The sequence below is a fragment of the Rhinolophus sinicus genome, linkage group LG06, assembly GCF_036562045.2.
Source record: "Rhinolophus sinicus isolate RSC01 linkage group LG06, ASM3656204v1, whole genome shotgun sequence".
NCBI lineage: Eukaryota > Metazoa > Chordata > Mammalia > Chiroptera > Rhinolophidae > Rhinolophus > Rhinolophus sinicus.
In genome coordinates this window covers 8,503,642-8,515,951 of record NC_133756.1, presented here as the reverse complement: position 1 = coordinate 8,515,951, position 12,310 = coordinate 8,503,642, and the positions used below count along the sequence as shown (strand labels likewise).

At 54.9% G+C, this 12,310-nt stretch overlaps 1 protein-coding gene across 2 annotated transcripts; it reads right to left on the bottom strand.

The window, feature by feature from the left end:
* Positions 1–252: 252 nt before the first annotated feature.
* Positions 253–6,174, bottom strand: PERM1 (PPARGC1 and ESRR induced regulator, muscle 1). Of its 2 annotated transcripts, none has more exons than XM_019712157.2 (4): positions 6,045–6,174; positions 2,475–5,110; positions 1,545–1,670; positions 253–1,296 (listed from the first exon to the last, which is right to left on the bottom strand). In XM_019712157.2, exons 2-4 carry the CDS (start codon positions 4,990–4,992, stop codon positions 1,193–1,195), a joined length of 2,748 nt encoding a protein of 915 aa, XP_019567716.2. In that variant the 5' UTR covers positions 4,993–5,110; positions 6,045–6,174; the 3' UTR covers positions 253–1,192. The 2 variants fall into 2 exon arrangements, with proteins under 2 accessions (XP_019567716.2, XP_019567717.2); XM_019712158.2 differs by having other exon boundaries at positions 2,475–5,401; positions 6,045–6,154.
* Between the last annotated feature and the right edge of the window lie 6,136 nt (positions 6,175–12,310).

Below are 12,310 nucleotides of genomic sequence, written 5' to 3'. Positions count from 1 at the left end.
CCAAACCATGGCCTGCCCCCAAGGAAAGAATGAGGGAGGAGACGTGATGGGGGCTTCACCTGGGAATGGGAGAAAGGCACAGGGGTGAGGTCAGAAGGCTGAAAAAGTCAGGTTAGCGAGCGTCAGAGTACATGAGGTCAGAGGGCATGAGGTCAGAGGTCAGCAGGTCTGAGGCATCACAAGCAGAGGTGGGAGGGTTGCCTGGGCACCTGTGAGTGGGGCGGGGCTGTTCCAGAGAGACTGACAAGAGAGTAAACAGAAAAGAAGAAAAGGAGATTGTATTTGTGCTGTGTCCACACATCCTTCACTCAGCAGCCAGGAGGCGCCTGCCACCCGCGGACCCTGTGCACTTAGCCTGGTAGCCCCCTACCCACCTTTCTTCCCCATCTCTGGCTCCTCTCAGCCCCGGGACAATCCCAGGTGTCTCATCTGTCCACCCAATACCTCTATCCTCTGCTGCACCTCTCGTCCAGGGCTCCCTAGAGGAGGGGCTCCAGGCTCTGCCCTGCAGACCCACACCCTGCTGGGCCTCCTACAAACCCTGTAGATACCTGCTCACTGTCTCAGGCAGGAGCCAAGAAGGCCCTGGCCACAGGCCTTTGTGATTCAGGGGTCAAAGAGGCCCACTGTGCACAGCGCAGAGAGTGCTTGGGATCCTCTGCCCCAGAGTCGAGACCACCCAGTCCCCTCACCCTTGCCCCCTGCCCAGATGTCCAGCTGGGGCCTTGTTGCTACTGTGACACTCTCTAATTTCCAATGCCTCATTCTGCCACTTATCCCATAACTACTTAACCAGATAAAATCAGATGGCCAGTTAGATTTGATTTCAGATACACCACAAATAATTTCTCAGTACAAATACGTCTCAAATATTGCATATCTGACATTCCAGTTTTACTGGACGCCCCATTTCTTGTTGCTGATCTGGCAACCTTACTAACTAGCTCCCTGCTCCCTGCTCCCTGCTCGGCCCCCATCACCAGCCTTCCGAATCTCCCCTCCCAGGTGTGGAGTACAGCTCTGGCTTCAGCCTGGCCAGAGCCTCGGGTACAGTCCAAGTAGCCAGGACCGAGGACACTGGCTCCTTCCTAGACGCTGTGGAACACAAGGGTCAAAGGGCGAAGGCAGCGTCTCGTCCTGAGCACCTGTGGCCATTTCCTTGTCTGGCGTCTTCCTGGGCCAAGCCTGGGTCCTAGGAGCTGGGGCTGGGGCTGGGGCTCGGGCTGGGGCGCCCCCGCCCCACCTGCCGGCGGAAGTAGCGGATGGCGGAGATGGTGCCGATGTTGGCCAGCAAGACTACAAGAGAAGCATCGGGCCTCCTGAGTACCAGCTCCCTGGCCTTGTCACCAACTTCTGCCCAGTGGCATAGCCCTCAGAGGGCAGGAGGAGGCCAGTAGGGTGAGCAGTGGGTCAGCAATGGGAGGAGCAAGGTCAGGGCAGAAAGCTGTGCCTCCCCAAGCACCCCTCATCCCTGCTGGCCCATGACACCACTGTCCCTCCCCTCGACTCTGGGCACCAGTCCCTGTCCCCCTGGGCCCCCAAACCTGTTTTCCAGGCGTCTGGGGTATGCAGGTCTGATGTTCTCACAGCCCAGGTGGCAAAGGCTACAAACACCAGGCACATGTCATTCTGGCTGAAGGTAAAGGCGGTGAGGGGACCCCGAGGCTCCCCTAGGAAAGAGAAGCATACTCTGAGTTCCAGCTGCTCCACTCTGGGGACATGACTGTCTGGGGACACGTCTGCCATAGACACATCTGTCTGGAGACAAGTCTGTCTGGGGACATGTCTGACCTGTAACACATCTGTCTGGTGACACATCTGTCTGAAGACATATCTATACTGGACACATCTGCCCTGGACACATCTGTCCGGGAACACGTCCGTCCTGGGACACATCTGTCTGGGGACATGTCGATCTGGGGATACGTCTCACCCGGGACACATCTGTCCAGGGACACATCTGTGTAGGGATATATCTATACTGGACAGGTCTGCCTTGGACACATCTGTCTGGGGACACATCTATCCGGGGACACGTCTGACCTGGGACATATTTTCTGAGTCACATCTTCCCTATGACAGCTTTGTCCCAAGACATAGGGCAGTGTGTGGCATAGTTGAGTCAGGTCGGCTTGGGCCCGTTTCCTGGTTCCTAAGGGATCTTCCCGAGGGCCCCAAGGCCTCCCCTGCTAGAGTCTGGGGCACTAGTGCCTTCTGGGCCTGAATACGGGGGAGGGTCAGTGCACAGTCAAACCCCTGATGACCTAGCCTGGTCTGCCCCACCTGGATTGTGCCCTGGGTTGGCCAGGAACTGCTGCTTCCTTTTCAGATCATCCCCGAGCCCCCCCCCCCCCACTGGCTCATGACCCAGGGTCCTGGCCCGGCCCTCCCCAATGGCCCTGCTGGCAGAAATCCCTGGACAGTGTGTTCCCAGGACCTGGGCAGGCCATGTCCCAGGCCCACGTGACACGCACCTGCTTGCCTGACCACCAGGTCGAGCTGCTCTGCTGTGGCTTGGCTGGTCTCTGGGGGGGTGCCAGACTCCACTCCCTGGGGGGCCGGCCTGGGGAGCTCTGCAGCCTGCAGCTGAAGGGAAGCCGGCCCCAGCACGTCCCCCAGCCTGTCCTCCCCAAGGAAGTGTTCGTAGGCCTCAGGGATGGAGATAGGCATGGGGTCTCCAGGCACAGGGGCTGGCACCGGCTCGGCCTTCAGGGGTGGGGTTGGGGAGCGGCGTGCCCGGAGCCCAGACGTCTGGGCTTGGCAGTCCCGGAAGAAGAACTCGCATACATCTGGCCACTGGACGTTGGCAGGGACCTGGCTAGCCTCGGCTGCCTCCTCAGCCTCTTCGTCCTCCTCTGCGATAGTGTCACAAAAAAAGAACTCGTAGGCTTCTGGGAGGGTCACTGCAAAGCAGCTCCTATACCCAGGCCCCCCGGAGGCAGCGGACGGAGGGGGAGGCAGGTGCTTGAGGATCCGAGGCTGGGGTGGCCGGGGCCCAACTGCCACTGCGTCCCAAGCTCCAGGCCCCCCGCGGCCCCCAGCTGCTGTCCTGGGGGCAGATGGCCAGGCTGTAGCTGGGGAGAGTGGGCCCGAGGCCTCTCCTGACCCCAGCTCCTCGGGGCTGGGCACAGCCACCGAGAATCGCACTTTCTTCTTCTTGGGGGCTTGGACGGAGCCTGGTGGGGGCTCCCCTGAATGGTTTTCAGGGTCACCCGCAGAGGGATGCCCTCTGGGCTTCTCCTGGTGGCCCCCTGAAGACACAGCAGAGCTCAAATCCAGTTTGGCTGATGGGACAACCTTTGTCTCCATCATGTCAGGCCCAGCCTGGGGACTGAGGGCAAATGTGGATGCGCCCACCTCAGACTGGGCCTTTGACACAGGTATAGATGAATCCACCTCTGGCTTGACCACTGGGCCCAGCGCAGGCAGGTCCGCATCCAGTCTAGAGTTGTAGGCAGGTGTAGACAGAGCCGAGTCAGCCTGGGGCTTGCGGGCAGGTATAGACAGAGCCGAGTCAGCCTGGGGCTTGCGGGCAGGTATAGACAGAGCCGAGTCAGCCTGGGGCTTGCGGGCAGGTGTAGACAGAGCCGAGTCAGCCTGGGGCTTGCGGGCAGGTATAGACAGAGCCGAGTCAGCCTGGGGCTTGTGAGCAGGTGTAGACAGAGCTGTGTCAGCCTGGGGCTTGAGGGCAGGCAGAGACAGAGTCATGTCGGCCTGGGGCTTGAGGGCAGGTGTAGACAGAGCCAAGTCATCCTGGGGCTTGAGGGCAGGTGTAGACAGAGCCCAGTCAGCCTGGGGCTTGAGGGCAGGTGTAGACAGAGCCGAGTCAGCCTGGGGCTTGAAAGCAGGTGTAGACAGAGCCATATCAGTCTGGGGCTTGAGGGCAGGTGTAGACAGAGCCGAGTCAGCCTGGGGCTTGAAAGCAGGTGTAGACAGAGCCATATCAGTCTGGGGCTTGAGGGCAGGTGTAGACAGAGCCGAGTCAGTCTGGGGCTTGAGGGCAGGTGTAGACAGAGCCGAGTCAGCCTGGGGCTTGAGGGCAGGTGGAGACAGAGCTGTGTCTGACTTAGCCATTGCGATATCTGGACCAGTCTCCTGGGCAGGCATGGACACAGTATGTAGCTCAGCTCTGGGGGTCATTCCAAGTAAGTCTGTACCTTGCTCAGTTGTAGACAGATCCAAGCCGGGCCCTTGCCTGGCCCCCTGCTCCTGGGCTCCTGCAGACTCTGGCCCCAGCTTGTCCTGCCCGGCTCCTGCTGTCTGCTCTGCTGTCCCAGCCGAGAGACCCTTCCCCCTGGACCCAGCTGGGCCAAGGCCTTCCTTGGGCCTGGCCTCACTGAGCCGTGGGGAGCCCAGCTGAGTGGGAGCTGAGCCTGCGACACCCGGGCGCCCACCCCCCTTGGTACCTGCAGCCCGCCTCTTCTTCCGGCTAGGGCTGCTGCGTGGTGGGGCTCCAGGGCTGCCAGGGGGCTTCTGGGAGGCAGTGCTGCGGCCAGGGGACTCAGGGCTCCGAGGAGGCTCACCAGGGACACTAGGGGCAGGGTCCCGGGCGGCTGGGCCCTGTAGAAGCCTCTGCATCTCGTCTCTGGAAGTCACTGGCCCTAGGAGGGACGGGCTCTGGCCAGGAGGGGCGTCTCCAGGGCTGAGAGACGGCTGAGCTTCTGATGGTGCGGACGTGCTGGGCATCTGCTGACCTGCCCCCAGAGCCAGGACGGGCTCCTGCCAAGACCTGCTGACCAGCTGCTGTGTGGCCGCCTTATCCTCCTCCTCGAAGCCCGGCCAGCCACGCCCTCTGGGAGCCAGCTGCCTCCCAAGAAGGGGCAGGTGCTCGGGGGGACTGCTGCCACTGCTGTCCCCTTGGTCAATGTCACTGGACAAGAGCTCATCCCCAGAGGCAAGGCCAGCCTGCAGGAGGCCACACTCTTCAGCCGTGGCCGAGAACTCAGCCCAGTCCTGGTCACTCAGCTGGATGCTGTACTGGAAGTTTTCCATTTCGGGTCAGCAGAGGCACGTGAGCAGCAGAGCTCAGGGTCTTCAGGCACTGCCACCACCTGCTTGCCCCCCGGGGACCCCCTCTTCCCTGGCTCGGACCTGGCACAGCATCTCCATCCTGAAAGAAAGCAGAGCAGAGGTGCAGGGGGCTGTGTGGCGTCCTCCAAGTCAGAATATCCACAGCCCCATGTCCCTGTCTCCAAACTGAGCCCACATGGTGACTTTATGAAGACATAGTGTCAGGTTCCTTCCACCAAAGATGGCTCTAGATTAGTGAAGTGCACTAAGAAATAGGGTCCTTGTGTTTGAGTTTCCGTCCCCAGAAGCGGCTTTCCTTCACATCGTCGAGCCTTTTCTGTCCAGCTGGGCCAGCCTCACCTTCCAACTTTCCTCCAGAGCGGCCAAGCCCCTGTCAAAGACCACCCCGGGGTCAGTTCACCTGGTGGTGGTCAGCCCTGCCTGTCCCAGCATGCCCCCAGTGGCAGCTGGCCATGGGGGAGGGGCTACAGTGTCCAGCAGGTGACCAACCTTTGTCAATGACCTTCCACCAGGCTTGGCTGGGACAGGCTGCCGGGCTTCCTCTGAGCTCACCAAGGTCATACTGGTGCTGGTCAGAGGGAACTCAGGTCATCAGGGAGAGCCTGGCTGTGCCCCTGCCTGGGCAGGAGGTCACAGAACGGAAACAAGGCTCCTGACTCCCAGGGGACCCTCGGGCCATCCCCAGGTCTGTGCCCCTGACCCAGGCTTGCCCAGCTAGCCAAGACCCTTCCTGTGCCCCATGTCAGTGGACCCACCGAGCCTCTAACCTCTCAGCCCTTTTTGGGGGGGCGGGGGCTGCCCTTTGGTCTTTGGTCAGCTACCACCAGACCCAGGAGGGTGGGAGGTCATTCTGGCCAATCCAGTCCTAAGTGGGAGATGGCATGAGCCCAGGGCACTGTGGCTTCCTGACCCACTGAACTTTGCCCTCCTGTCTGGCTCTGGGGAAGGTCCCTGTGGGGGCTGTCCCCTGTGGGGCCCCCTAGGACAGGAATGAGGGGCTGATGGTGTCATACCTGCAGCCAGCCGGGGCAGTGGAGCTGGGCGTTCAAGCTGCCTGTCCCAGAGCGGCATGGTGCTGGGCTCATCATGCAGGCCCCACCCCCACTGCCAAAAATACCCCATCTCAGTGTCACATGTCTCCTGCCAGTCATCAGGGTCCAGGCCGCAAATAGATGGCATTTGAGGGACCTCCAGCTACGTGAGGGACGACTTCCTGGTCAGGTCCGGGGTCTGGTGCCGGCCAGAGAATGCTGACCAGCAGTCGGCAGCACAGGCCCTCCTTCTCCAGGCTGAAGGTGGGCCTGCCCTTGCCTCCTGGCTGCAGCTGTCCTTTCTGCGAAAAGCGGCCCCACCGCTGTAGAATCTCAGACCTCACCTCTCCCATGGCCGCACCTGCTAGCAGCCCCCAAATACCAGTCCAGCCCTCTGGTCTTAGGGCCTTGCCCTGATGCCTGCGGAACACAGGGGGTTAGAGTGATGAGCTGGGAAATGACTAATTCCAGAATGTTCCTAGAGGTTTTGGAGGTGGGTCTCACAGACCCCGGGGGCAGGGCTTACACTTCCCTGGTCTGGATTCAAGGGGTGCACCTGGCCCCTCCCCTGGCAGAACTGCCGATGGGGCTTTGGGGACACATGGGGACATTGAAGGTTCTCGGTGGAGGGCACCCCAAGTGGGCCTCTAGGGAGAGGGCTGGGAGGGTCAGAGGAAGAAAGTGGGTCATTCCCCACCTAGGTTCCAAGATGGGGATGGCAGTGTAGTCTGTCCCTCTATGAAAGGGTCTGGTGCTGCCACCCCCAGGTGAACCAGTCACCAAGAGGAGATAGGCAGGAGTGACATGGCCTCTTGCGTGGGCTGAAGAACAACAGCCCCTCGAAGGCCCCCCAGAGCACTTTTCCGAAAGCCCATCCACCCCGAGAGGGGGCACTAGGAGGACACTTCTTTCACGGTTGAGCTTGCTGAGGCACAGAGAGGGTTGGTGACTTGTGCATGGACACACAGCTAATAAGTAGCAGGGTTGAGTCCCAAAGGCCCCGCTCTGGGGGGTGCTCCAGGACATCCTGACCTGACCTTGGGGCTGTGTTGCCCATCCTCGGGCAGGTCAATGTGACACACAGATCTCCGGCCTCCCTGCTGGGGACACAAAGAGGGAGTAGTGGGGTCAGAGAGCAAACATCTAAACGGACAGGTAAATAATACCATTTTCACAGCAACGCATCCTAAGAAGGAGGCAGTATGGAGGGAAGGGGTGGCCAGGGGGCTGAGACCTCTCGGAGGAAGGAGCCCAGAAGCATGAATTTGCTGGAATGGCTCACAGGACTCAGGCAAACACTGACGTTCCCATTTGTTGTAAAGGGGTGTGCTGAAGAACACAGGTGAGTGTCCAGATGGCAGAGAGATGTGCGGCTCCACGCCTTCGCCCTGCCTCCCGTTCACCAACCCGAAGCTCTGAGCACCCTCATCATTGAGGTTTCGTGGAGGCTTCTTCATGTTTGGGATCCATCTCTCCAGCCTTTCTCCCTTCTCAGGAGGATGGGGGGAGGGACTGAAAATTCCGAGCTTCAGGGCTTTGTCATCCTGTGACCAGCCCTCATCCAGGGGCCACCCAGAGTCCCCTCATTAGAACCAGAGATGCCCCCAGTGCTTGCGTCACTTAGGAATCCACAAGGGTTTCGGGAGCCCTGGGCCAGGACCCTGGCAGAGACCACACCCACCTCCTGTTGTCTCACCATCTGCTTCCTGCAGCCTCATCCAGGTGGCCCAGAGGCTGCGGCATCATTTTCTTGTGGATGGGGATTTGGGTCGTTTTCAGTTTGCAGCTGTTATAAGCAGTGATTCTGGAACATTCCTTCGGATAGATTTATGTACGCAGTGTGGGGAATGGCTGGGTCGCGGGCTGTGCTCGGTCAGCTCTAGAAGATCCTGAGCCACTGTGGTCCCCATGCTTGTGCCTTCACTCCAGCGGTAGGACACCCGGAATGTGTCTGTGCTCCTGGTCCTGGCCACCACGGTGGCCTCTCTGTCACTTGGCGTTCAGGGGCTAGCGCCCGAACTCGACATCACATTTCCTTAGGAAGAGTGGAGTTCCTGGCCGTGGGTGCAGCTTCTTCTGGGAAGATGTGTGTCTCCTCAGTGCTCTGCCACTTTACTCGTTGCTTTGCAGGCATCTGCCACACACTCTGGGTAGGAATCTTCATGGAATTGTTGGGCTTTGACTATGTTCTTTCTCCATCTTACCTTTTCTCTCTGTCTTTGGATGAACAGAAGTTTTACATTTTAACACAGTCCAAGTTATCAACAATTTCCTGGATGGTTGTCACTTTCTCTGTCCTGAAGCACTTGCCTGCCCAAAGTCACGGAGAGTCCGGGAAGATGGACTTGCTCGTGGTGTAAAGCTCCATTGTTTTACCTCCCACATTGGCCCTGCAACACACCTGGTCTTGATTTCCGTGGGTGGTGGGTGGTGGGGGTGTCACATATTTTTGTTTCCATGTGGACAGCTGGCTAGGGGGCGCCCACTTGTGGCTCTGTCTGCAGACATGGACTGCCACCAGACCGGGAGGTTTGGAGGGCTTGCAGCAATGGCCCCAGCTGCCCTGGGAGATGAGAGCCCGGTCAGAGGGGAGGCAGGGAGGCTGGCATAGGCTGCTGGGAGTGGGGGACAGAAGGGTCTTACCTAGACCTACGTGACTGAGAAGGCCTTTTGGGGACCAGCTGTGGCTAGATCTAACCTGAGGCTTCCCTGTCCTCCCTCCTCCACACCCCCAGCCAATCTCAGACCTGGGCGGGGGAGGCTGCGGGGGGTGGGGGGGATGTCTGCTGTAGGGTGGGGAAACAGGACCTACAGCACACAACCCAGCTCCACGGCGTGGGGGGTAGCTAAGTCTCGGCACAGACCAGCACCTGGTCCAGAAAGAGCTATTGGGTGGGTGGTTCGCATGGGCAGGGAGACACACGACGGGCGAAGTGGGCAGCGGAAGCCAGACCTCAAAGGGAGGGGTAAAGGGGGACGCAGCCTGCGGTACCACTGATCGCCACCAGAGGGCACCAGGACCCCACCGGCAGCCAACAAAGCCCAGCTCCGTTGCTCCTGCCCGGGTTTAGGGGAAGGACGCTACTTGAGTGCCAGGGCCCCTTCCCGAAGCCTTGTAGCTGCCTTTGAGCCTTGACCTTGAGACAGTAAGCACTCAAACATAAGAGCCAACTTTCAACTAGTAGCTATTACATGCCAGGCCGTCTGTGGGGATAGAGCCAGGAGCGCAGTTTCTAAGCTCTCGGCCTCATGTGGAAAAGTGCTGGCTCAGGTAGTAAATGGCCATCAACTGTGATTGGATGGCCATCAGCTGTGGCTAGTTGGCCATCAGCTGTAACCAGTGAGCCATTGGCCACTAATATAACTGCCATGGCTACGCTAGCAGAAAAAGGGGGGCTAGCAAGGAGGTGGTGGCTGAGCTAGCAAGAGCGGATTGCAGCTAGCAAGTGGGGTTGGTTGACAGAGAAGTGGACAGCAGGTTGCAGATTGTGTGGCTCCTGCTTCCTGTGTCTCCAACCCAGCCGCCAGTGAGAATATAGTGGTATGACTCCCTTATCTGTGGCTCCATGGGTGTTCCTTTTTGGCCTCACCATGTCCTGTGTTCTTATGTGGGGAACGGGAACTGAGACCCCACATGCCACCAGGCATGACACAGTCTTAAATGCTTTCCACAGATTATGGGCTTATTTTTAGGTTGGTGCAAAAGTAATTGCGGTTTAAAAGGCTAAAAATAACTGCAAAAACCTCAATTACTTTTGCACCAACCTAATTTTTTAAGTAGTTTCAATGAGGTATAATGTACATACAATACACTGCACATATTTAAAGTGCAAAATTTTCTAAGTTTCGACATGTGTAACACCAGGAAACCATCACCCCTAAAGGTTCCTGTGCCCTTGGAAATACCTTCCCCCCCACACACAAGGTAACCATTAATCTGCTTTCTGTCACTATAGTCAGGTGGCATTGTTTAGAACGTTATATAAATGGGATCACGCAGTATGTACCTGTTTGGGCAGTACAAGAGATGAATACAAGTCACGTGTGACTTCTGCAATTACAAGAGGTGCGCAAAGTGGTTGCCATCAGCATCCAGACACTTCTGATTATGGCAAATGACTGCTTGAGCAACGTTGACCAAAGTGTCCACTTTTATACATTTTTTTGGCACCCCGGGTGTATAGTGGCACCACATTGTGGCTTTAACTTGACTTTCTTTCATGCTTCATGACCTTGAGCATCTTTTCATGTGCTTTTTTGCCATCCATGTATCTTCTTCTGTGAACTGATGGAGCAAATCTTTTCCCATTTTCTTAATTGGGTTAGCTGTTTTCTTAATTGTTGAGTCTTGAGAGTTCGTTACATATTATGCATATAGGTCCTGTATCAAATATGTGATTTGCAAATATTTTCTCCTTGTCTGTGGCTCATCTTTTTATTTTCTTAACATTTCATTTTCTTGAAGAGCAAAAGTTAACAATCTATCCATTTTTCTTGTTTTCTTTCACCAACCATTCTTTGGGTATTGCATGTCAGAAATCTTTGCCTAACTAACCAAAGGTCACAAAAATGTTCTAGGTTTTTTCCAAAAAGTTTCACAGTTTCAGACTTTGCATTTAGGTGTATGATCTATTTTGAGTTGTGTATGTGGTGTGACGTATGGTCTCAGGTTATTTATTTGCATATGGATGTCCAGTTGTTCCGGTACCACTTGCTGAAGAGACTCTCCTTTCTCTACTGAACTGCCTTTGCAGCCTTTGTTGAAAATCAACTGACCGTATAGGTATGGGCGGGTCTATTCATAGAGTCCTAGGTGGATAGTTTTTACGTTTAGTTCTTTAAAGTGTTGTCCACTGTGTCCTCATACATTTTTCCAACAAGAAACTTGCCATCGCTTTCTCTTTGTTCCTCTGTATGTAACATTTTTAACAACTTTATTGATATATAATTCACACATCATCCAATTCATCCATTTAAATTAGATAGTATTTAGCATAGTCTGAGTTGTGCAACCATTATCATAATTAAGTTTAGAACATTTTCATCACCCTCCCAGGGCACCCCCTCCCCATTTCCCTCAACCTCCATCCAGCTCCAGGCAACCACTAACCTACTTTCTATCGATTTGCTTAATGTGAACATTTCATGTAAATGGGAGCACACAATATGTGTCCTTTTGTGTCTGGCTTCTCACAGCATAATGTTTTCAGGGTTCATACGTGTTATAGCCGGTGTCAGTGCTTCACTCATTTTTACTGTCAAGTAATAGTCCATTGTAGGGGTATGGCACATTTTATTTATCCATTCATCAGTTGACATTTAGGTCATTTCTAGTTCCTGGCTATTATGAATAATGTTGCTATGAACATTTGTGCACAGGTTTTTCTGTGGACATGTGTTTTTATTTCTCTTGGGTTCAGGCCTAGGAGTGGAATGGCTGGGTCATATGGTAACTCTACAGTTAATCTTTTGAGGAACTTCCAGACTTTTCTAAAGTGGCTGCCCCATTTTACATCCTTTCCAACAATGCATAAGGGTTCTATTTTCTTTACATACTTGCCAACACTTGTTATTCTCTGTGTTTTAAAAATAATAGCCAACCTCCTGGGTGTGAGATGGTATCTCATTGTGGTTTCGGTTTAAATTTCCCTGATGGCTAATGATGGTGAGCATCTTTTCATGTGCTTATTGGCCATTTGTATATCTTTGGAGAAATGTTAATTCAGATTTTTTACCTATTTTTCAGTTGGGTTATTTGTCTCTTTATTATTGAATTGAGAGAGTTATTAATATATTCTAAATACAAGTCCCTTGTCAAAATGTTTTGCAAAAAGTGTCTTTTCACTTTTTTGATAATGTCCTTTGAAGCACAAAACATTTTAATTTTTATGAAGTCCAGTTATATACATACATACTTTTTGTCACTTATGCTTTTGATGTCATATCTGTGAAGTCTTTGCCTAAGATGCTTCGCCACCCAAGATCATGAAGATAGACTCCTGTATTTTCTTCCAATCATTTGGTGGTTTTAGCTCTTACACTTATGTGTATCATCCACTGTGAGTTGATTTTCATGCATAGTGTGAGGAAGGGGTCCAACTTCACTGTTTGCACGTGCATACACAGGAGTCCCAGCACTATTTGTTGAAAAGACCATCATTCCTGCCATTGGATTGTCTTGGCTACTGTTGAAAATCAATTGACTATAAACATGAAAGCTAATTTCTGATCACTCAGTTCTATTCCAT